Source organism: Lontra canadensis, unplaced genomic scaffold (genome assembly GCF_010015895.1).
Source record: "Lontra canadensis isolate GAN:19392208 unplaced genomic scaffold, GSC_riverotter_1.0 scaffold25, whole genome shotgun sequence".
Lineage (NCBI taxonomy): Eukaryota > Metazoa > Chordata > Mammalia > Carnivora > Mustelidae > Lontra > Lontra canadensis.
Window position 1 is genome coordinate 1,099,643 of NW_022631019.1, and position 22,964 is coordinate 1,122,606.

The window sequence follows — 22,964 nt, forward strand, 5'->3', positions numbered from 1 at the left end:
AAAACTGCCTCCGTAAACTGCACTGGAAGCAGACCAGAGGTCGCGGCCCCCCAAGGCTTCCCCCAACCCCTGTGGCATGGGGCTCCCCCCTGCGAGAGCCCAGGCCTGGGTCTAGCCATGGGCCCTGTGCCAGCACTCCAGGTCCGCCCGTCCTGCTCTGTGACTCAGGAGTACTCGCACGCGGTGTCCAGGGCTGGGGTCCTAACTGCGGGGATGGGCCCCTCTTCCAAGGGCCCAAGAGCGCATGAAGGCCCCCACAGCTAACGTGCTCATGAATTTGCCCGATGGGGACCCCGGAGCTCCGTTTACTGAGCTTGCTGTTGTCCCCGAGGATCTGGTGCAGCTGCTCCTGGGGCGAGGGTGGGCACAGGGGACCAGGGGGGACCCCACGGCCATGCTCGGCTGGGACGCCGTGGGTGACGCAAATGCCCCCCGCCCCCCCCCCCCGGCAAGACGAAGGCCGTGGGACTGCAGGCATCAGGCCGTGTGGGAGGCCCACGGGCCCGGGCACAGTGGACGGCAGACGTGAAACTTGGATTCACATTCTGAGCTCCGGCACTCGCTCTCCGGGAGTCGTTCAGAATAATCCACGGAAAAGCCAGGCCAGGCCCTCCACGGCTGCAGGTTTTCAGGCAACAGGAGCCAAGTGCATGCGGAGATGCTGTGCACTCTGAGCAGGCGTGGAAGCAGCCAGAAAACCGGGCAAACCCACAGGACCGTTAGGGCTGCAGATGGTGGCTGACCTTGGTGGGGGGGCGGGGGGGGGCACAAGGGCCGGTTCCTACACTCGGGTGTCCTGTCCAGGCTGACCACAGCCTCTTGGGGACAGTGGCCTTGGTGGGTTTGCCTCTGGGCCCAGCCCTCAGTCTGACAGATGCAGAAACAACCCTGAGCCCACCAGCCTAGCGTCTGCACTCTCCCACCAGGCTCCTGGTGCGAATGAAACCGCCTCACTTTACACTGATGGAGATGACCAGATGTGCCTGTGGGGACTGCAGGATGGCCCCTGAGGTGGCCCCTGGGACTGCTTGTTCCCAATGCTACCATGGCACTGGGATTGCGCCCGAGAGGCCTGGATGCCCAGGACAGGGAGCTCCCAGCCTGCCCTTCAGCCCACAGTGATGGGGACTGGCCCTGCAGAGGGACACCTGCTCAGGCCCGGCCCCATCTTCCAGGCATGGTCTGTCTCCTCCAGGGTCACCATGCCTGGCTTCTCAAGGCTTTAATTTCCTCCTGCCCAGGTTCCAGCGCACCCGCTGTCACTCCACACGCCCCTAAGCGCTCATGCCAACTACTGCCAACCAGCTGGCTAACGGCACTCACCCGCAAAGCCACTAGGGATGGCCTTCTGGCCGCGAGACGTGTCTGATGCCAGTGCCAGCTTCAGGTCTCCGGTGGGGAGCCGCGGGTCTCTGGTACTTTCCAGCGCAGCTCTGGGCTCTTGGCCCCCAGACTTGGGACTCCACAGAGGATAGGCCATGCAGTCAAACCCGCTGTGGAGGGAATGGGTGGGACTGGGCTTTGCTGGATGCTAAGCTGAGGGTGCCACCTGGCTGAGGGGGACACGGTGGCCTGGGGGCCCTTCTGGGGAGCAGGAGGGGCGGAGGCAACCACTCTGAGACTGAGATGGTGGGAAGGAAGGGCAGGGAGAGTCTTGTTCCGGGACCACGTGACACCTCACTGCAGTCCCAGCCCTTGCTGCCGGACCCCTGCCTGGCCCCCACTGCTTCCTGTTCCCTAGACCGAGCATAGCATGTCCGCGGGTCACCGCTGTGTGCCCAGTGCCCTTGGGGTCCTGGCCGGTGTGGGAGCAATGTGGAGACGGGCCTGGGTGGAGCAGGTCTGGGCCACTCCTCGTCCCCCATGCCACCTGGGTGACGTCCAGGGTCGCCCATACTCACAATGGTGTCTGGATGGGTGTCCCTTGGTCATCCTTGTCCACGTTGAAGAAGCTGACCTCTGAGTAGGCCGGGAGCTGCACATACCGGACGCCGGCTGAGATCTTCAAAACCCGGCCGTCCTCGCCTTGGGAGGGAGAGAAGCAGGCTGTGCCAAGGAAGGGGTCAGAACAGCCACAAGAACCCAGGTCTCTCCCTCCCTGTCCTGGCCTGGACGCCTGTGAGGGGCGCGCAGCAGCGACGCTGGCCCAGGCCGCAGCTACGTTCAACTCAAGCTCCCTGCCTCCCTGCCCCGACTTCTCCTGCCCTTGCTGGGGGGCCTGAGCCTCAGAGCACCTTGCTGTGCTTCCGGGGGGCCTCTTCTTGTTGGTTGTCCTCGGGGCCATGGGGGTGGCCCTGGCTGGGAGGAGACACACCCGGAGGCCTGTCTCCACCACGGTCCTGCCTTCGGCGAGACATTGCTGCTTGTTACTTCCCACCACTGCCCCCTTGTCTGCACGCCCGAGGCACCCAGCATAGGGCCTGGCCATGTGGGCTCTGGGTCCGGTGCAGAAGGACAGCCGACGGCACCCACCAAGCAGTGTCAGTGCAGGCCCGCCGTCCAGCCCCTGTGGAAGAGGAGACGTGGCAGGGCTGACAGTGCGAGCACTCCGGCTTGGAAGGAGAGTAGAGAGCCAAGAAGCACCCAAAAAAGACAGAGAAAATACAATCATGGTACGATGGCTTTTCAAGATCCTGGATCTCAGGCAAGGACAGCGGCCCCTGAGAGATGCAGAACAAATGGTGTGGACTCCCTGACTGTCCAGGCCACTGCCTTGAGAGAAGGGGGACCAGGTGCAGGGAGAGGGACTGAGAGAGCCCAGGAAACTCCTCAGTGAGCAAACAGGGCTGGGAGGCCAGGAGGAGAAGCACACAGCAGGGGTCCTGGAGTCCTGGAGGCAGAGGAACAGAGAGGTGAGGGACCTCCGGGGACACGGTGGAGCACATATCTGTGCACGAGTGCGAGGAAATGCCCAGAGGCCAGGCTAAGAGCCACAGGGGAGGGCGGGAGGGACCTGGGCTTGCATGGCACTGGGAGTGGCGCTCACTCCTGCTGGCCACACTGGGAGAATGGATGCCACAGCACACAAGACAGGGCTCTCAGAAGGTCCGGCTTCAAGAATGGGGATCCTGGGTCTCAGACGGAGCTCTCCTCCACACCTCACACGTCATAAAGGCAAAACCTGAAAGGATCAAACTGTCTCCAAATAAGCCAACTGTGCTCCAGAACAAAGTCCAAAAAGAGTTATGGGAACACAGAAATACCCATAGCCACCAAATGGTAAAATCCTCCGTGTCTGGCACCAATCAAAGATTACCAGGCAAAGAATGCAGCAAAGTACATTCCGTAGTGAGGAGGGACTGCAGGCAACTGAAATCGGCTCAGAACGCACCCAGATGTGAGGATCAGTAGGAAGGACCCTTCTCCGAAGTTTTTACTGGACCCGTACTCCACGTGCTCAAGACGTAAGTAGAGACAGAGAAGATATAAAAATAAAGTTGAACTTCTAGAAACAAAAACTAAGAGATAAAAAAGTACACGGTATGTGATCAATGACAGATGAGATATTGTAGAAAAAAAATTCATGAACTTGAAAACATAGCTATAGAAACCACCAACATGAAACACCAAGAGAAAAAAGGAAAAAAGAGGAAGAAAAACAAAGGTAAAGTGAAAGGAGGGAGGAAGGGGGAAGGGGAAAAAGAATCCACGGATAGTGAGGCAAGTTCAAGCACCCTAATACGTGGGTAATGAGGCCCCTGAAAGAGAGGAGGAAGAACTGTGATAGAAAAACTATTTGAGGAAATAAAGGCTGAAAAAATCCCCCCATTTTTTAAAGATTTATTTATTTATTGGGGTGCCCCGGTGGCTCAGTGGGTTAAGCCTCTGCCTTCGGCTCAGGTCATGGTCTCAGGGTCTGGGGATCGAGCCCCGAGTCGGGCTCCCTGCTCAGTGGGGAGTCTGCCCCCCCCACCATCTGCCTCTCTGCCCACTTGTGCTCTCTGTCTGTCAGATAAATAAATAAAATCTTAAAAAAAAAATAAAAGATAGATGTGATTAGACTGGATGAAAAACTAAGACCCAACAATATGTTGCCTATAAAAAGCATACTTTGTTATTTTTAAATTTTTATTTTTTAAAATTTTATTTATTATTTGACAGAGAGAGACATAGCAAGAGAGGGAACACAAGCAGGGGGAGTGGGAGAGGGAGAAGCAGCCTCCTCACCAAGCAGGAAGCCCGATGCAGGGCTCGATCCCAGGACCCTGAGATCATGACCTGAGCTGAAGGCAGCGGCTTAACCCGCTGAGCCACCCAGGGGCCCCCAAAAAGCACACTTTAAATACAGACTTACATAGGTGGAGAGTAAAAGTATTGATAAAGATATACAATGCTGATATTAGTTAGGAGAAAGCTGGAGTGGACTATATTATTATTACAGGAAGTAGTTGTCATAGCAATGACTACACCAAGGATGAAAAAGGAAATATTGCAATGATAAGGGTCATCTAATTAAATGACATAAAAATCCTAAATGTTATACATCTAATGATAGACCTTCAAAATACATGGTGCAAAAAATGATAGAAATGAAATCAGAAATAAGCAAATCCACAATTACAATTAGAGATGTCAAGATACCACTGTCAGCAATTGATAGAACAAGCAGACAAAAAATCAGCAAGCACATGTGACCTTGAAGGATAGTATCAATAAAATCCACCTGATATATATAGAATGTTCTACCCAAGGAAAGCAGAAATCATATACTTTTCAAAGTGCACACACAGCATTTACCAAAATAGAACAAATTCTATGAAAAAAGTCTCCAAATTTGGAAACAAAACAACATATCTCTAAATAACTCATGGGTCAAAAAGGAAATCAAAAGGGAAATCAGAAAGCATTTTGAATTGAATGAAAATGAATGCAAAACCTATCAAAAATTTGAGGATGCAGCTAAAGCTGTTCTAAGAGGGAAATTTATAGCAATAAACTCTTGTGTTAGTAAAGAAAGGTCTGAAATCAATTACCTTGGTTTCCATCTTAAAAACTAAAAGAAAAGAAAAAAAGAGCAAATTAAATCCAAAATAAGAAGCAAGGAAATAACATCATAATAGGAATTAATGAAATAGGAAACAGAAAATAATAGAGAAATCAATGAAACCAAAAGTTGATTGTTTACCAATGAAACTGGTAACCTGTGGCCAGATGAGTCAGGCAAAACAGAAAGAAGAAATCAATGATCCTTAGTAGGAACAAAAGAGGTGGTATCAGTGCATTAAAAGGACATGAAGGAATATTATGAAGAAGCTTATGACAATAAATCAAACAACTCAGATGAAATGAACAAATATTCCTTCAAAGACACAAACACCAAAGTTTACTCAAGAAGTAGATAACCCAAATAACATTATAGCTACTTAAAGAAATTGAATTAGTAGTTAAAAGTCTTCCCACATGGGGCACCTGGGTGGCTCAGTGGGTTAAGCCTCTGCCTTCGGCTCAGGTCACGATCTCAGGGTCCTGGGATCGAGCCCTGCATCGGGCTCTCTGCTCAGTGGGGAGCCTGCTTCCCTCTCTCTCTCTCTGTCTCTCTGCCTTCTTGTGATCTCTGTCAAATAAATAAATAAAATCTTAAAAAAAAGAAAAGTCTTCCCACAAAGAAACGACAGGCTTCAATGATCTTCATATTGAAATCTGCCAAACATTTAAGAAAGAAATAATACGAATTCAACACAGACTCTTCCAGAAAATTGAAACATGAAGTCAACATTACCCTGATAGCAAAACCAGACTAAGATATTAAAAAAAATTGGGGGCATACGGCTGACTCAGTAGGTAGAGCATGTGATTCTTAATCTTGGGTTATACGTTTGAGCTCCACATTGGGTGCAGAGATTACTTAGAAATAAAATCTTAAAAAAGAAAAAAAAAAGAAAAATTCCATATCCCTCATGAAAAAACATGTAAAAACTTTAAAGAAAATTTTAGCAAATGAAATGCCCAGATAATTCAATGGGGGGAATAACAGCCTTTCAACAAATGACACTGGTACAACTGACATTGACATGCAGAAGAATGTAGCTGGACCCCTGCCTCACACCACACATAAAAATTAACTCCAAATGGATTATAGTTCTGAATGTAAGAGCTAAAAATATAAAATTCTTAGAAGAAAATACAGGAGTAAATTTTCATGACTCTGAGTTAGGGAGTCTTCTTAGGTATGAAACCAACAGCATAAGCAAGAAAAGTTAAAAGTAAAGGAATTGCACTTTACCAAAATTCAAACCTTCTGTGTTCAAAGGACACCACTAAGAAAGTGCAAGACAATCCACAAAATGGCAAAAAATATTTGCAAATCAGATATTTGATAAGGGGACTTATATCCAGAATACATAAAGAGCTCTTAATAACTCACAATCAAAAGGCACTTACCCATTTTTAAAATGTTAATTTTATTTTATTTCTTTAAAGATTTTATTTCTCTATTTGACACACGGAGAGAGAACAAGCAGGGATAGAGGGAGAGGGAACAGCAGGCTCCCCGCTGAGCAGGGAATCTGATGTGGAACTCAATTCCAGGGCTCTGGGATCATGACCTGAGGTGAAGAAAGATGCTTAACTGACTGAGCCACCCAAGTTACCCATTTTTTAAAAATGGGCAAATATCTGAATAGATATTTCTCCAAAGAAGACATAGAAATGGCCAATAACTATCTGAAAAGATGCTCAACATCATGACTTGTTAGAGGAGCGTATCAGAAGTGCAAGACACCACTTCGCCCCCAGTAGGATGGCGAGGACTACAAAGACTGATGGCAACAAATGCCGGCAAGGAGGTCGAGCCATTGGAGACCTTGGTCACTGCCAGTGGGAATAGAAAATATTGCAGACAAAAGAAAGAAAACACATCCAGACTGGAAAGGAAGAAGGAAAATTGGATGTTTTTGCAGATGACATGATTCTCCATATAGCAAAATCCCAAGAAATCCTCAGGAAAAGCAGCAGAGCTAACAAATGAGTTCAGCAAGGTCACAGGACATAAGATGTTGTTTTAAAATCAATTGTAGCCTAGCAATTCCTGAAATAAAGGTAAGGAAACAATTCCATCCATAATAATATAAAAAGAACAAACATGACTCATTAATTACTGAACCAACTATAACTAAGTTATAAACAAAATATTGATAAGTTATTTATCATTATTAATAACTTTAACAAAACAAGTGCAAGACTTGCACACTAAACATTACAAAACATTGGTGAGAGAAAGTACAGATATAAATAGATGGGGAGGTGTCCCATGTTCATGGATGGGAAGATGCAGTGTGGCTCATGGTGGCCTTTCCCAGCCAGAGTCAAAGCGATCCCTAACAAAAATCCCAGCAGGTTTTTTTTTCCCCCCTGTAGAAACTGACAAGCTGATCCTAAAAAAAAACTGTATAAAAGATGAAGCTCCCAGAATAGTCAAAACAATTTTAAAAAAGAAAGCAGAATCGAAGGAGTCTTTAATTTCCAAACTCAGAGTGAGGCTACAATAATGAAGATTGTGTGGTGTGGGGACAGACATATGGGTCAACGGAGCAAAATCCAGAGTCTGCACAAACCCTCATTCTGACAGTGAAGTTGTTCTCGACTGAGGTGCTGAGGCATTTCAATGGGGAGAGGACAGTCTTTTCGGCACACGGTACCAGGATGGCTGGACAGCCATAAGAGAAAAGATGAATTGAGAACTTTATCTTATCCAGAAAAATTAACTGAAAATGGATTGCAGAAATGCAAGAGCAAAACTTCTAGCAGAAAACAGGAGAATATCTTTGTGTACTTGGGTCAGGCTAATCATTCCTACATACATTACCAAAATTATGATCTATAAAAGAAAAATTGACAAATCTTCATCAAAATTAAAAACCTTTGCACTTCAGAAGGCAGCATTAAGAAAATTACAAGATGGGGTCACCTGGGTGGCTCAGTCGGTAAGGCGTCCGACTCTTGATTTTGGCTGAGGTCATGATCTTGGGGTTGTGGGATTGAGCTCCGACCCAGGCTCTGTGTTCAGCAAGAGTCTGCTTGAGATTTTCTCTCTCCCTCTCCCTCTGCTCCCTCCCCCCCACTCGCATGCTCTCACTCTCAAATCAATCAATATTTTAAAAATGCTTAAGGAAAATCACAAGATGAGCCGCAACTAGAAGAAATGATTTGCAAAGATGTAACTGATGAAGAACTAGTATCCAGACTACATAAAGAACTCTGATAACTGAAAAACAAGAAGAGCAAACAGCCTAATTTAAAAAGATGGACGGCATAGCTGGATACACATTTCCCTAGGGAAGACGCACACGGGGCCAGTAAACACACAAAAAGCTGCTCGGCCCCAACCGCTGGGAGGGAAGTGCGACTCAGAGCCTCAGCGGGCTGGCTGACAGTCCCGGGATGGCTGCGGATGGGCAGGGTGGGGGGAACCGAGCCCCATGTGGCTGGTGGGATTGTAAACTGGTGTGGCCACTCTGGGAAACAGTCTGGCAGTTTCTTGGAAAGTTACACATAAATCTGCCATATGACCCAGCAGCTCCACTCAGGGGTGCATGACCGACCGAGACACAAAGAACACAGGCCACACGGAAACTTGCCCCAAACCTTCCCAGCTGCCCAAAGTGCAGGGACCTGAATGTCCACCAACAGATAAGCCGGGAAACCAGGCACAGGCGCGGTCCGTGAAGCTCCAGCACGTCCACGTGGGCCACCGCAGCCAAGGACACCGGTCACTGATGCAGGACCTGAGGCCACGGGTTGTGGGACTCTACTCATCCCAAGTGCCCACAGAGGGCACACCTGTGGGAGCCGGGCTGCGGCAGGCAGCAGGAGTCTTTCTGAGGCGAAGGAAATGGTCTGAAGCAGAACTGGGGGCTGGTGGTACTCTACTCTGTAAATTTACTGAAAATCTAGGAGTCACTTAATACTTGAGAATTTCGAGCCATAAAAACGACACCAAGGGGCGCCTGGGTGGCTCAGTGGGTGAAGCCTCTGCCTTCGGCTCAGGTCATGATCTCAGGGTCCTGGGATCGAGTCCCGCATCGGGCTCTCTGCTCTGCAGGGAGCCTGCTTTCCCCTCTCTCTCTGCCTGCCTCTCTGCCTGCTTGTGATCTCTCTCTGTCAAATAAATTAAAAAAAAAAAAATTTAAAAAAACCCCCACAAAAAAACGACACCAAAATAAAGTTGTTAAAATGAACCGATTGTGACTGTCCTTGCTTGGTGCTGCTCGCCGTGGCGCCCTCCTCAAGGCTTGCTGACCCCAGGCAAACTAGCAGACACTAAGCGTCTCAGGCAGGCATGTACTGCCAGCGGTCCTGCCCCGGCCACCGCACCGTGACTGCCGGGGTGCTGATGGACGCATTTGGGGTCCTCCGCCCTGCCGCCAGGCCAGGACGCCCCTCTCCGCACCGGGCAATCTGCTCATGGGCGGGAAGGGCTCTGGCAGGTCAGCTGCCCAACCTCTATGTCGCCACTCAGCTGATACCATTCCCCAAAACGCAGCTGGACTGGATATCTGTCCTCCCCTGATGACCCATGGAGGACACAGGAACTCGCCCCTCGCCAGGCACAGGCCCCCGCAGACACCAGCAGCCCCGAGAAGCCATCGTCCTGTGAGCTGTGCAATGGCCATGGGCACACGCCCATGTCACACACATGCACACACAGGGGACTCACACGCCCCCTCTGACAAGGCTCCAGAGATGAGGACAAAACAAGAGTTACTGCAGGTGTCCCCGTACCCGAAGCCACACAGGGCGTCTCGTCCCTAACCCTAAGCACCTGACGTCTGCAGCCGTCACCCTGGAGACACTCACCCTCGGCCACTTCCCCGCTCTCCTGCTGCAGCTGAACGCTCACGGTAAAGGAAGAGCCCTGAGCCATGTCCATCACCTCCGGACCCAGAATCACGATCTTCTTGGCTTGTGCTGGGAGAGAGCGGAGCAGAGCGCGGCACAGCTGAACGGTGGGCCCAGGCCCCCACGTGGGCCCCCCACGGAACAGCCGCGCTTCCCAGGGCACCGCGGGGGGAGGGATGTGTGGTTATCACACGTGTGGCTGGAAGTCCCCTGCCGTGCCGCCCCACCCAGCGACCTGGGCCGTCACTGAGTGAGACTGTGACCCATCCTGAGGGTCAGCTGTGACTTTTAAGCAACTTACTGCAGAGCTGGTTACACTACAGAGGCCTCGAAAGCCCACCCAGCGCCGAAGGGCTGTGAGCGAGTGGCTCGTGGGCATCCGGGTTTGCACTTGGGGGGACACTCCCGCACACCTCTGCTTGGTTGGGACTCTGGCCCCGCCCTCCTTGCGTCTGGTCAGTGGCTCCGTGTGTGCCAGGTGAGGCGCCCTGGACACCAGCCGGGGAGCCAGCCGGGGCGCGGCCACCCACAGGCTGGACGTGCGGGGCGCCTCTGGGGTCGGAGCAGCTGGAGATGGCGCTCTCGGTGTCGCTCCCCCTGCGTCCCCGGCCGGTAGCGGCACCAGGGTTAGTGTGGTTAAAGCTTAGGACAAGCCTGGCTGTGACAGGACGTGCGGCCAGGAGGGAGCTCGCCCAGGCATGTGTGGAGGCAGCAGGTGCCTCACGGACACGGTGGGCCTGGACAGCCCTGCTCCGTTGAGGGGGGACAACCTGGCCCTCAGCAGGGGGAGGCCCGAGTCCGCCTCAGCTGGCCTAGGTGGACTCTGGTGGTTGCTGAGACTCTGCTGGGGGGATGCGAGGACACGTCCTATGCCCCCTTGCCAGAGGCTTTCACACCCGGGGGTTCCAGCACCCCTCACGTGGGGTGGGCTGGATCTGGGTCTCTTCCCAGGGCACAGTACAAAGGCACTCCCGGTGGACCCTGGGGAAGGCTGGCTCGGCCCCCAGACCCCCTGCACCGAGATCCTCACCTGAGCCGAAGGCAGACCAGTCACAAGTCCTTCTGAAACCCGACTGGAATGTGTCTTTCCTAAAGGGGCTGGGGTTTCAGATCCCACTTCACCCCTGACCCCAAACACCTCCGGATTCAGTATCCCTGTGCGAGCGCCTGTGGCCATCGGAGACAGAACTCAGCAGACCCCACCGTGACCCCACGAGAAGACAGGGGGAGGCAGGGGCGGGAGAGGCACCTACCCACCGGGTGGCCACTGATCCACATCCCGTGGTAGACGGCCCCGGAGCAGTGGGTCAGCTGGCCCAGGCCGCTGAAGACGTCGCCGTGCCACTGTCCCTGCGGAGAGAGCCGTGTGGACTCAGAGCCCATGGATGACACGAGACAGCAGGGGGAGGCCCGGGGTCCCTGCAAGCACCACCCCCACCCCCACAGACGAGGACTGAGGCTGCTGGAAAACCACCCCCGAGGGGCGGCAATCACGTGGTACCGCCCTGCCTCCAAGTCCCTCCGCAGCGGAATCGTGAGAAGCCGGGGAGTCTGGGGACAACGGCTCCTGTGCGAACGCTCCAAATGGGGCACTGGGAGCACAAAGACCCTTTCAGTAGAGACTACACTGTGCGGGCGAGGAGCCCCCACCAGCAACAAGCCCCCTGAGGGCCCTCGGAGCCCGCGTGCAACCCCCCTGCGCCCCAGCAGCCTCTCTGAACCGCAGGCACAGTGCGTGAGGACAACGCGAGAGCCACAACTGTTTCCGTGGAAAACTTCAAGGTCCTGATGGTATTTCATCTAAGTGGGAATTACTCCTGTTAGAAGAAAAACCAGCCGGAAGCCGTGTGGGTCTATGCGCTCCTCTGAGGGGCTAACGGGGCTCCCGTGTCCCTGCCCTGCTCTCCCGCGGCCCGGGCGCCGTCGGTGCCACGTGGAGGGCGCTGCCCGCAGGTGCCGTGGGAGGCAGCTCAGTGGAAGCTGACGCCCGGCTCTCCCTTGGGAGGGACCACGAGGGGACACGGGGCTGTGAGAATGGCCCTGAGAGCCGCAGCTCTGCAGAACTCGGACGCCCCGAGCCTGGGGGGCGACTTGGAGAACAGAGTCACCGAGCACCAGGGCTGTGGGGCCAGGTCACGCTGCGGGGTGGGGGCGGGACCTCCGTGGCCAGGCTCCAGCACAGCTGGCCCCTAGGCCAGGGCACTGGACAGCTGGCAGGAGTGGCTGGGCTGCCTGCTGGGGTGCCAGGCTGCCCCCCACCTCGGGGGAGGCCCAGAGAGCCGAGTCAGCCCCATGACGGCTTGAGCACCCTGGTGGTTCTCCCAGGATGCTCAGGGCCACGTGAAGCTGAGGTCGCGTTCTCCAGGAAGTGGCTCACGTGTGCACCTGTGTATCCGTGTGCACGCGTGTGCATGCATGTGTGCACGCATGTGCATCTGTGTGTCCATGTGCACGTGTGTGTGTGGTGGGGCGGCTCTCTCAATGGGACGGGCAAAGTGACCTGGGTGGGAGACAGCAGGGCGCGCTGGGCTGGGCTGCTGTCCGTGAGTCAGTGTGGGGACAATCCTGGGAGGGCAGGGGGCCTGCACGCTAAGCCCCTGCCCCCGGGGACTCTGCTTGCTGGGAGCTGGAGGGTGAGGCTTGGATGTGAAGAAGACGCTGGAACGGTTTGTTTGCCAGGAAACCCTTTCCCTCACGACATCATCCTCGGACTTGAGAAGTCACCGGTTTCAACTCTGGCGACAGGACTCTCAGCCAAAAGAACGCAAACCCCACAGGAGCCAAGCCACGTCCACTGCGCCCAGCACCCACTGTGCCCTCTACTTAGAACCACGGGGCTCAGTCCCCAGGCCTGGCAGTAACAGCTGGTACAGTGGGATGTGGTCAGCCCCGACAAGGGCCCAGGCTGGGGGCGGCGGCCACGGGGGGGTGGCGCTGTGCCTCCGGGAGAACAGAGACTTTATGAGGGGCCCCTCACCTTTCCCCAGCCTCCCTCCGCCCTCCCAGTGGCAAGAGCTGGGGTCTCTGTGCCCACTGCGTGCCCCAGGCAGGCTTGCCACCTGCCCTCGCCTCCCAGTCTTCGCTCCCGTCCCTGTGCAGGTGTGCTGGGGATGGGCGTGGGGCCCGTGGAGCCTGGCCACGTGCTCAGGGGCTCTCCCAGGTGGGAGGTTGGGATTCAAGATGCTGGAAACTGGCTGCGGAGTCCAGTGTGCACAGAGCACTGACCCTGCCCACGCCCGCAGCGGGGACGTCCACACCTCCCTCGCTTGGCTCCCCATCGCGGGCTCCAGATGCTCCCGCCAGATGGAGCCAAGCCTGCGGCGCTTCCTAGCGGACATCCCTTTCCCGCCCTCCTGGAGCCCGGTGTCAGAGCTCCCATGGACGGACGGACGGACGCTAGTCATAAACACTCGCTGGCTCCCTCGGGACTGCGTGAGGGCTCAGGACAGGCCGAGAGGCTCTCTAAGCCGTGAGACGGCTGCTGGCCCGTCGTCCGCATCGTAGCTGTTGTGAGAATGGCCGCCTCTCGTCTCCGCGCTCCCTCCTTTGGCCCAGTCCTCTCGCTGCTTCCTGGAGGAAGGCACAGCCTCGGGTTGGCCCGAGAGGGAGCAGACTGGCAGGTCCTCCACACCCAGAGATGTCCAGGACGGCCGGTGGGGCCATGTGTCCCACACCCACTCCAGGGGCGTGCGGGGCTCTACGCTTACCCTCCACTGTTTTCCCGGGTCGTTCACAGGCTGCTGGGGCGTCTGGGGCATCTGCAGCGCTAACACAGACTCCCCCAGGACAGGCGTGCTCCAGGGCGCGGCGTACCTTGCCCAGCAGCGTGGAATCTTAATTGATGTTATAAATCCTACCTTTGAAAACTCTGCCCTTTCTCAGCTGACTTGCACCCGATGCATGAACCAATACTTTAAAAAGCGTCGCATGGAGGGGGTGGGGGGTTCCCCCCCGAGGACGGTTGGGGGGCGCATCCCACCCGGGGCGGGGGCTCCCTCTGCTCTCTCCCTGCCCCTCTCTGCCCTGCTGAGGGCTTGTGCACCGTAGGGTGATGCGGGAAGAGGGGGCACGGGGCTTTGTCCACACCACAGACACTGGCGGGACAGGACCCAGCATTAGGAAATGGTCTTGCGGGATAGCGGGGAGCCACGCCTGTCACCCTGCAGCTGCTGAGGGGCCCCTGGGACCCCCAAGGGGGTGTTGCAGATGCCTCCGCGGTGGGCCCACCTCTGTGCGCCCACAGCTCCCAGGATAGTTGGGCCGCTGGGATGAGAGCCTCCTTGGGTGCTCTCCCGGGCACACGTGGTGGGAATAAACTGTGAGAAGAGCTTGATTCTCTTCTCATTTTAGGAGCCTGTTCCTTTGAGTCTATGTTCCTTTCCACGGGAAGAGCTACTGTGCTTCTCCACCTGCCCCCCACGCCCCCCGGTGCCCCCCAGCACACACTGAACGTCCAGCCTGGCACATGGGTCACGTCCTGCCTGTGGCACCAGGGTTTGGCTGGCCACACTACGAGGGCCCGATGGCCCAGCTCCCCAATGTCTGCCTTGGGCGGTATTGGGACGGCCTCCCCCGTCGTCGAACCTCGGAGCTGGAGCAGAGGACCACCGTCCGGGAGGTCACGACCTTGTAGACCAGCAAAGGGTGTTCTGGAGTTAGGTCACATAAGCGGATGTCCCCAGGCCACCTGCCTGGGCGCTGGGACTGTCCAAGGGGCCTGCGTCTCCAGCTTGTGGGGCAGCCTGTGGGGTTGCCATGGGCATGCAGGCCGGCATGTGGGGGCACAGGTGTGCCCCGTGCTCATCCGTGTCCCCAGCAAGAGCAGGGTCATGGCTGTTGTGTTGGATCTCCACGACCTTGCTCGTTAGTTCCTCGGATGTCAAGGTGTGCACCGTGGCTCTCCCTGCCTTTCTGTGTCTGTTTCTGATGCCTGCTGACGTGCAGACCACACAGAGGACACAGCGTGGCACTGACCCCCACGACAGCTCTGGCAGTCCGGACCCCTACCCTGTGTGTGAGCAGACCCAGATGCCCGACTGTCCTGTGTGCAGTGCACCCCTGCAGTCAGGGCCCCACATTCCTGGGCTGTGAAGGCTGGGGACATAACGGCCAGCGGCATTCCCAAAGACACACAGGTGAGCACAGTGGCGGCTGGGAGCTGGGGGCAGGGGAGGACGGACAGAAGGCCGGCCGCCTGCCCCGTGCGGCAAGCAGGTGTACCAACCAGCAGGCCTCCCTCTGGGAAAGCCAACCTGAAAAACACAGCCAGCGTGCGTGGAGAGGTGCCCAGGGACGGCTGGAAGCTGGCAGCTGCTGGCAGGGACCACCCTGCGGACACACGGTAGGGATCGCTCTGCTGCACAGTCACTGAGGTTCCCCAACAGCTTGGATCTGCTTCCCTTCTGCGGGGGACATGGCTCGCCTCCACGGAGTGGTACCGGCTCCTGGGCTCCACCAGGGATTTCCGAACGCTGTGGTTCTAGGAGCAGCTGCCCTGTGCCCCCGGGGGTCACTGTGCTACAGCCACGTCCCCCGGAGGAGCCAGTAAGCTTGCCACTGCTGGGCACGCCCGCCCCCATGTCCCTTGGAGGTGGTCCAGCAGGTGCAAGCCCGGAGCCCGGGGGTGACCCGGGCAGAACCTTCCGTGGGTCACAGAGGCAGGAAACGTTCTCTCCAAGACGAGCCGGTTACAACCACCCGCCCCAATCCTGCCCGTGCGGCCCCCGTCACGGGAGAGGGAGAAGCAGTTCTGGCTTAGGGATACGTTGTTTTTATGTCCTGACAGAAGACGCTAGAACATGATTTTCAGGAGTGGACTTTGCCTGGGACTAACTTCTTAAAGGCTCCTTACAACGGTCTGCATTGGGGGATCTGGTGATGAGGCAGCAGGAACCTTGGGGCAAAGGCGCACTTGCCACGGGAAGGCAGACTTAACCGCGTGCGGGCGGAGAGTGTCCCGGTTCCCCCACTCCATGCGGCCCCGAGTGCGCCTCTGCCGGTACCACCCCTCCTGGAACTTCCCCTTCTCTGGGTTTGGCAGGTTCTCTGTCCAATTCGGCTGACACAGGACATGGCCAAGGGACAGCTCAGCCTCTATTGTCTAATCTTTGAGGAAATAAAATTACCTCAAAAATAAATAAAAATCAGAAGCTGGTAGATCTGTGGTGAGAGGGGCCCAGGACAGTTTTCTGGGCAGCTCGGGGTTGAAGAGGGTGGGGTCTGCGGCTGCCCAGGGCCTCATGTGGGGGCCGGCACTCCCTGGGAAGAAAGCAAGAGGAGGACAGACCCTGCCACACCTGTAGGCACAGGATGGTTCATGCGTCCCGGCCGTGTGTGTGACAGAGCCTGTGCTCCCCGGGTGACAGCAGCTGTCAGGGCTGGCAGTCCAGTCAAGGGATATGCCGGGAAGGATGGTGAGGCCGGGAAGACGAGCCCAGCAAGGACGGAGGGAGGCCACATCCCTCGATGGTGGCAACAGTCGGCGCTGGATTGTGGGCAGTGCCAGAACACGTGGGGATGGCCGTCTTCAAGGGCAGGAGGGACAAGTGCAGGCGAGGGTGTGGACAGATCGGAACCCGTGCACGGCCGCCATGGGAGCGGTGTGGGGTTCCCCAGAAGTCCAGCGGGGAGCCACCATGTGGTCCAGAAGCTCGTCTTCTGGGCATGCGCCCCGAAGACCTGGGTGCAGGGGCTGAGCGCTGTGCCCCCCCCCTTCCCCGGCAGCCGCGCTCAGAGGGCCCAGCGGTGGGAGCGGCCCCGGGGTCCGTGGGTGGAGGGACGGAGGTGCAGCACCAGGTCCCTCCATGTGACAGACTGTTATCCAGCCTGAGAGAGGAAGGGGCAGGGGCGGAGCTCCAGGACGTCGTGCTCAGTGAGACAAGCCGCTTCCCACGGCACAGGCCCCGCGGGACTCCCCGCTCGCGCGCGGCTCCTGCGGGAGTCAGATCCGCGGAGACAGAAAGTGGCGGGGTGGGTGCCACAGGTCGGGGGGCTAGTGTTTCCTGGGGGCAGACGTCAGTCTGGAAGATGGAACGTCCTGGAGACAGACGGTGGGGACGGGCTCACGACCGTGTACTGTGCTTCACGCCCGGAGCCGTGCCCTTAGCGGGAACAACCGCGAATTTCACGTGAGGCCTGTTTCGCGATACGCAGAGATGGTTTTAAAGGAGGCCGACTGTTTGCTCAGTGGGAGCCCAGGGAACTCCGTGCCCGCACGGGAGACGCGCCAGCTCCCTCCCTGCCGCCCGGGCTACAGGGTGACCCTGATAACCGGGGGTCGGAGGTCAGGCGTGAGACGTCCCTGCAACGTGGAGAGGCCTGCGCTGGCCCTGGAGCCTGCGCCTTCCCCATGGGCCAGGCCTGGAGACAGACCGCGAGCGAAGTCTCCCAACGGCTCCAGAATGCGTGCTGGTGGCGGCGGGTGCTGTGCCGTGTCCAAGAGCGCCATGTGTCCAAGGGCACCGTGTCCGAGGGCTCCTGGTCTGAGGTCTCCGTGCCCGAGGTCGCCATGTCCGAGGTCGCTGTGTCTGAGGTCACCGTGCCCGAGGTCGCCATGTCCGAGGTCGCTGTGTCTGAGGTCACCGTGTCCGAGGGTGCCTGGTCTGAGGTCTCCATGTCCGAGGTCTCCTTGCCCGAGGTCTCTGAGTCCGAGGTCGCCGTGTCCGAGGTCGTCATGTCTGAGGTCTCCATGTCCGAGGTCTCCGAGTCTGAGGTCGTTGTGTCCGAGGTCTCCATGTGGCTTTCCTGGGCGCAGCCCTTCTCCACGCGCCCCGTCTGCATGGCCTTCTGGAAGCTGGTTAAGAAAGTGGCTGGAGGACCAAGGAATGCCGTGAGGGACCCCCGCGCCTGCCCTCTGGGACCTGGGTGCCACTGGAGTCGTCCCGTCGGCACCCAGGCTGTGGGCGAGGTGGCTGCACACATCCCTGCCCCCGCGCGTGGCTGGGGGCGGCCGACACAGACACCGTAAGCACCACGGAGGAAGGGTGTCCCAGCAGCACTCACAGCTGCAGGTGGCGGACGGTTGTCCCAGGTCCCTGGGTACGACGCTCCAGAAAGTTGGGAAGTTGCCAAGCAAACAGAAATGCATGTGGACATGAGTCTGCATCCTGGGGAAGATGTGGCCGGAGGAGCAGCCTTCCATGTTGACTCCTGTGGGAGGTGCCCCTCGTCGAGGACACGCCACCTCCCTCAAGGGCGTGTGGGGGGTCCTGAGGTCTGCAGGCTGGGACAGAGCAGCCTGTGACATTGAGGGGCGACCGTCCAGGTGGAGGTCTCCTCACTTGGGGACGCGGCAGCCTGGCCAGCAGGAGCAGCAGCCTGGGGCGGCTCGGGCTGAAATCGGGCTCCAGCGCCCAAGTTGGAGCAAAATGTCTCCCGAGAGGGAGAAGCCCCCGTGAGGGCTGCCGGACTGCCCTGCTCCGGGGCTGGGCTGCCCCCTGGTGGAGTGCTGGGCAGGCGGTGGGTGCCCCGGGTCGGCCTGCGGTGTGGAAAGCTGCTGCCCTTGTCTGCTCCGGGCTGAGCCCTGACATGCAGGGGTGGCCTGCGTGGGGGCCCCGGGGGCAGCCACAGCCCTGCAGTGAGGCCCAGCGGGCAGTGGAGGGGCCAAGGGCCAGAAAAGCCTCCAGGAACAGGGCAGTGCTGGAGGGTCTGCAGAACGGGGTGCTCCTTCCGCCGGCCTGACTGGCTGTGAGGGGACCCACCTGGGTCAGAGGCCATGTTGCCGCCCCCCAACTCTCACTGGGGCTCCAGGCAGGAACTCCCCGCCCCTCCGCTGGGCCTGTGTCCTCATCCGTGAAGTGGGGAGAAGGGCTGGGGACAGAGGCCGGTGCCTGTGGCGTGAATATTCTGGTGCTTGTCCTCCCCGGCCCCTCGAGGGCTGGTTTGCATGTTGGCATGGATGCCAGCTGTGGCACGGCGGGGCGGCAGGGGACGGAGACCTGCCCCCAGTGTCTCCCTCCCTTTGCAGCTCTGGAGGACCATGGACGGTTGTCTGTGGTGCCCGTGCTGTTCCCCACAGCTGGCCCTGTGAGACTGGGCGGACAGCCCCTGGCAGAGAAACAGTGGGGCGGCAGCGACACGGATGTGCACGGGGGACGCTGGCCCTTGCCAGCCGCCCTGAACGAGGCCGGGGTATAGCCTTCCTGGGCCGAGCTTGTGTGACGAGGGGCAAGGCTGCTGCGGGGGCCGTCCGCGCTCCAGGCCGGCGTCCGAGCTCTGCTGCGCGGGGCCGGGACGCCAGCTGCCCCCTTGGGCGCCCCGCCAGCTGCTGTCTCGGTGACGCTGACAGCTCTCTTACCACTCAGCCCAAAGCCACTCTTCCTGGCTGGCTCCGTGCTGCGGGAGCTGGACCCCGAGTCGTCTCTCCCCGGCCGCCTGATGCGGTCTCAGCAGCGGCAGGACCCGCGTGAACGGCCGTGTGCAGCGGCACCTGGGCTCCCGTGGCCCCGGATTCAGTGGGGGCGTCACAGCCACCGTGGCAAAGTCACCGTGACGACGTCACCACACACCACGAGTCTCCCTTCCCGAGGAGCCCGGCCGTGCGGGCTGGCCCCAGGTCCATTCTGGGGGTGTCCAAGGGGCCTTCCACTGGCTGCCCATTTCCATGGTAACATGCGGGTGTTCCTGTCTCCCTGCGGGATTCGGCTCCTAGCACCGCCTCCCTCTGATGCTCAGGTCCCAGATCCAGAGGCCACCCTTGCTTTTCCTCTTGTCTTTGCCTTGACATCCAACCTGCCAGCGAGGCTGGTGTCTTCCGTCCAAACCCCTGTTCTCTGTCCCCTCCCATCTCCTAATGGCCGTAGAGCCCTCTGAACAAGGAGGGACCTTCAGACGCAGAGAGCGGACCCCTGCTTCCTTCCAGCGCTTCCTGCGACCCTCACGATCCCTCTCCAGCCCTGCTGAGGCTCCTTCCCTCCCTGGGCCCCTCCCGGACCTCCTGCCAGGCCACGCCCTTGCCCTCCTGCCCCCGCCCCTCCCGCCCCGCCCTTGCTGTCGGGGGCGTGGAGGTGCTTGTCACCATGTAGGGCTCAGCTCACAGACCAGCACAGGAGCGAGGTTGGCCCGGCCTGAAGCCCCCCCAGCTGCCTGCGGGGCCGACAGGGCGACTCATCACTCCGGCCACCGACTGCCGCAGGAGCCGGCCCTCCAGGAGACACACGTTGCTGGCTCTGACTCCGTTGGGTGGTCCCACCTGGGCACGTGGCCAGTGTCCAATAAGAAAAATGAATGATGGATTCTGGGGTCCCAGTGAGGTCTTCCCTCACCTGCTTGTACATCCTGCCCCCCGCACCCCTGGTCAGACCCGAGGGGTACGGCCTGCGCAATGAGGAGGGGTGCGCACCCTCGCCTGTGCCCTCACATTATCGAGGCGGGCATTTCTCATCAGAAACCCGTCAGCGGCCCCGAGGGTGTCCTCAAGGGAACGAGAAGCGTCACCCCGTTCCCACAGGTGACACGGCTGGGTGTGCGGCATCACAGGAGCCAGACAGGGCGAGTGTCAGCCGGGGTCCTTCCCTCACTTCCTCACAGGCGGGGCGGCCGCCCTCCCTGGCCCTTGCAGGGAAGGAGCAGCACCGAGGTGCCCCATGAGGGTGTCCGGGTGGCACAAGGACCCCAGCGGGGCCCCAAGAGCCTGGGGCCCTGCCGCACCTCTAGGTACCTTGTAGGTGGAGCCGTCAGCACGGAAGAGCACCCCGTGCCCCTGACGCTGGTCCCGGACCCAGTCGCCTTCGTACTTGTCACCGTTCCTGCGACACAGACACAGGGGCTGCTCTCAGACCGCGGAGGGCCAGGTGGCGGCGCTGACTCAGCCCCGCTCCTCCGGCCGGGGCTCAGCACGCGCCACCGGGCCCGAGGCAAAAATGGGCCCCGAGCAGATGGCATGAGCTCATGCCCTGCCAGGGCCTGCTGTGGCCGGGCAGGCGGCCCCGGCGCTTGGCAGGGAGTGATGGCAGCGGCCTGCGGCCCTACCCGCCTGGCCCGCAGGCACGTAGGGCTTGAGGAAAAGTCGCCGTGCACCCACACGTGGCCGTGGCGGCATCATGTGCGAGCAACCGATGGCAAGGCAGGCCCACCGTGTCCGGGGTGCCCGAGAGAGGCCCCACCCGTCCCCCTCCCGCCGCCCGAGCTTCCCCCAGGCGTTTACCCGGCAGAGTCAGGTTCTCCCTACTGAACGCTCTGGTAACCAGCGTCAGGAGTTAAGAGCTCAGACGCCCGAGTGCTGCAGACGCCCCGGGGCGGGGGGGACGGCAACTCACCGGAAGACCATGTGGCCCTGGCCATGCCGCTTGTTGTTGTGGAACGACCCCCAGTAGGCCTGTCCATCCCTGTCCACCAGGTGCCCGTGTCCTAGGTAGGGAGCCCAGGGCAGCGAGCGTCACCTCCTGCCTCCTGTTGGGGGGGACCCTGCTTCCACCCCTGGCCCCCAGAGGGCGGCAGTGGATTAGGACGAAAGCCGGGGTCAGCCCCACTCCAGGAACTGGGTCACCCTCCCAGGCCGGGGGCGCCTGGGGAAGACAGCCCTGTGACTTGGTGTGGCACCAGGGACTGTCACGCCTGTGAAAGTGCTTCTGGGGTCCAGCTCTCAAAGGCGCTGAGTGAGGGTGGGAGGGGCACCCCTTAAATTCCCCCAGGCCCCAGCATCTGAGGCTGGAGTGCCCTGCTGTCTGGCTGGGGCCACCCCACAGCTCTGCCCAGGCGTCAGTCCACAGGAAACTGTGCCTCACAGAGACAGGGCAGTGCTGGGCCTCCAGTGACCAACTCAGAGGCCTTTGGTCTAAAGGCCAGAGGACGGGGGACCTGGGGGATCTGTTGGGGGTAGGTCCGACTCTTGGTTTCAGCTCAGGTCATGATCTCAGCATCACGAGATCGAGCCCCACGTCAGGCTCTGCAAGTGTGTTTGAGAGTCTCCCCCTTCCCCCCTCCCCTGCTGGCATGCCCTCTCTAAAACAAATGAATCTTAAAAAAGAAAAAGAAAAAGAAAACGAAGGCCAGAGCACACAAGTGTGAGAACAGGTTTCACCGTGTGGTGTGAGACGGCCGGGAGTGCGCGTGCACCTCCCCATGCGAGGACACTGAGGCTGCGGGGCTGCGGGGCTGCAGGGCTGGCCTCTGGGGGCTGGTCTACAACAGCCAGCGCTTCAGTCTCCGGCGGCCGGGGATGCACACCCACCCACCCCCCAGGGCAGACCCTGCTTCGCCCCCAGCCTGTGCCCTCCTTACTGGCTTTGTCCAGCAGCCTGTCCTCAGAGGACCCGCTGCTTCTCACCCCCCAGCAGCACTGAGGCTCTGGGCCAGGGTCCAGGACCCCCAAGCCCTGCTTGAGCTGCCGCCACTGCCACCGGAGGGGTGACCACATGTGGGGCCGGAAGCCTTGCCTCGCCGAGCCAGGGACAGGCGGCTGAGCCCCAGGGTTGCAGGCGAGAAATTCAATGGTGGTTTTCTGAGCTGCTGGGTTTTAAGCACAGCAGGGAACAGAGGCGCGCCCTACGGTCTCAGGCCCAGCAGGCAGGCTCCCCGGGCCATGGCCCCCCACGGAACTGCAGCCCATGTGGTTCTGGGGGCAGAGGGAAGAGCGCCGCCCGGCTCTGCCGGCGGACGTCAGGCCCTGAGTCAGATCTCAGGGCGGGGCGCTGGGGCCCAGGGCTCCCCACAGAGCACCCTGCCGCACTCGGCTCCTATGGGCGTCGGACCTTCTCTCAGGCCGTGGGAGAACTCCCCTTCGTAATGTCCGCCAGCTTTGTACTTCATGAGGCCGTATCCTTGAGGCTCTCCCAGGACAAACTGTCCAGAGTAGGTGTCCCCTGGTGCAGATGAGGAGAAGGGCAGTCGGGGTTAGAGCTGCTCCTGCGTCCCTGTGGGTCCAGCCCCGCCCCTCCCAGCCCTGACCAACGGGGGCAGCAAGTGCCATTTCAGAACACGTGAGCGAGTCTCATCTCCTGTTCACTGTGGCTAACGGAAGAAACTAGGATTAGGTGGGTTCGGTCCCGCCCTCCCGTGACTTGTGCGGGCGCAGATCTCCTCTCCACGGCATCCCAGTGCCCAAGGGCAAAGGCCTCCGTGGGTCAGAACCTGTGGGGGTGGGCCTTCCCTCCATGGAGAACCACCACCACGCTTGCCCGAGAAGGTCT

General features: G+C 58.6%; 1 protein-coding gene across 1 annotated transcript in view; it reads right to left on the reverse strand.

The window, feature by feature from the left end:
• The window catches only part of MORN1 (MORN repeat containing 1), a 49,022-nt gene that overhangs the window by 23,319 nt on the left and 2,739 nt on the right, over positions 1-22,964 (reverse strand). Inside the window, exons 4-10 of the mRNA XM_032863189.1 lie at positions 22,527-22,637; positions 21,093-21,183; positions 20,495-20,582; positions 11,091-11,187; positions 9,796-9,906; positions 1,902-2,025; positions 1,324-1,493 (exon numbers count right to left, since the gene is read on the reverse strand). Coding sequence (XP_032719080.1) covers positions 1,324-1,493; positions 1,902-2,025; positions 9,796-9,906; positions 11,091-11,187; positions 20,495-20,582; positions 21,093-21,183; positions 22,527-22,637 — 792 coding nt within the window. The remainder of the gene's footprint in view (positions 1-1,323; positions 1,494-1,901; positions 2,026-9,795; positions 9,907-11,090; positions 11,188-20,494; positions 20,583-21,092; positions 21,184-22,526; positions 22,638-22,964) is intronic.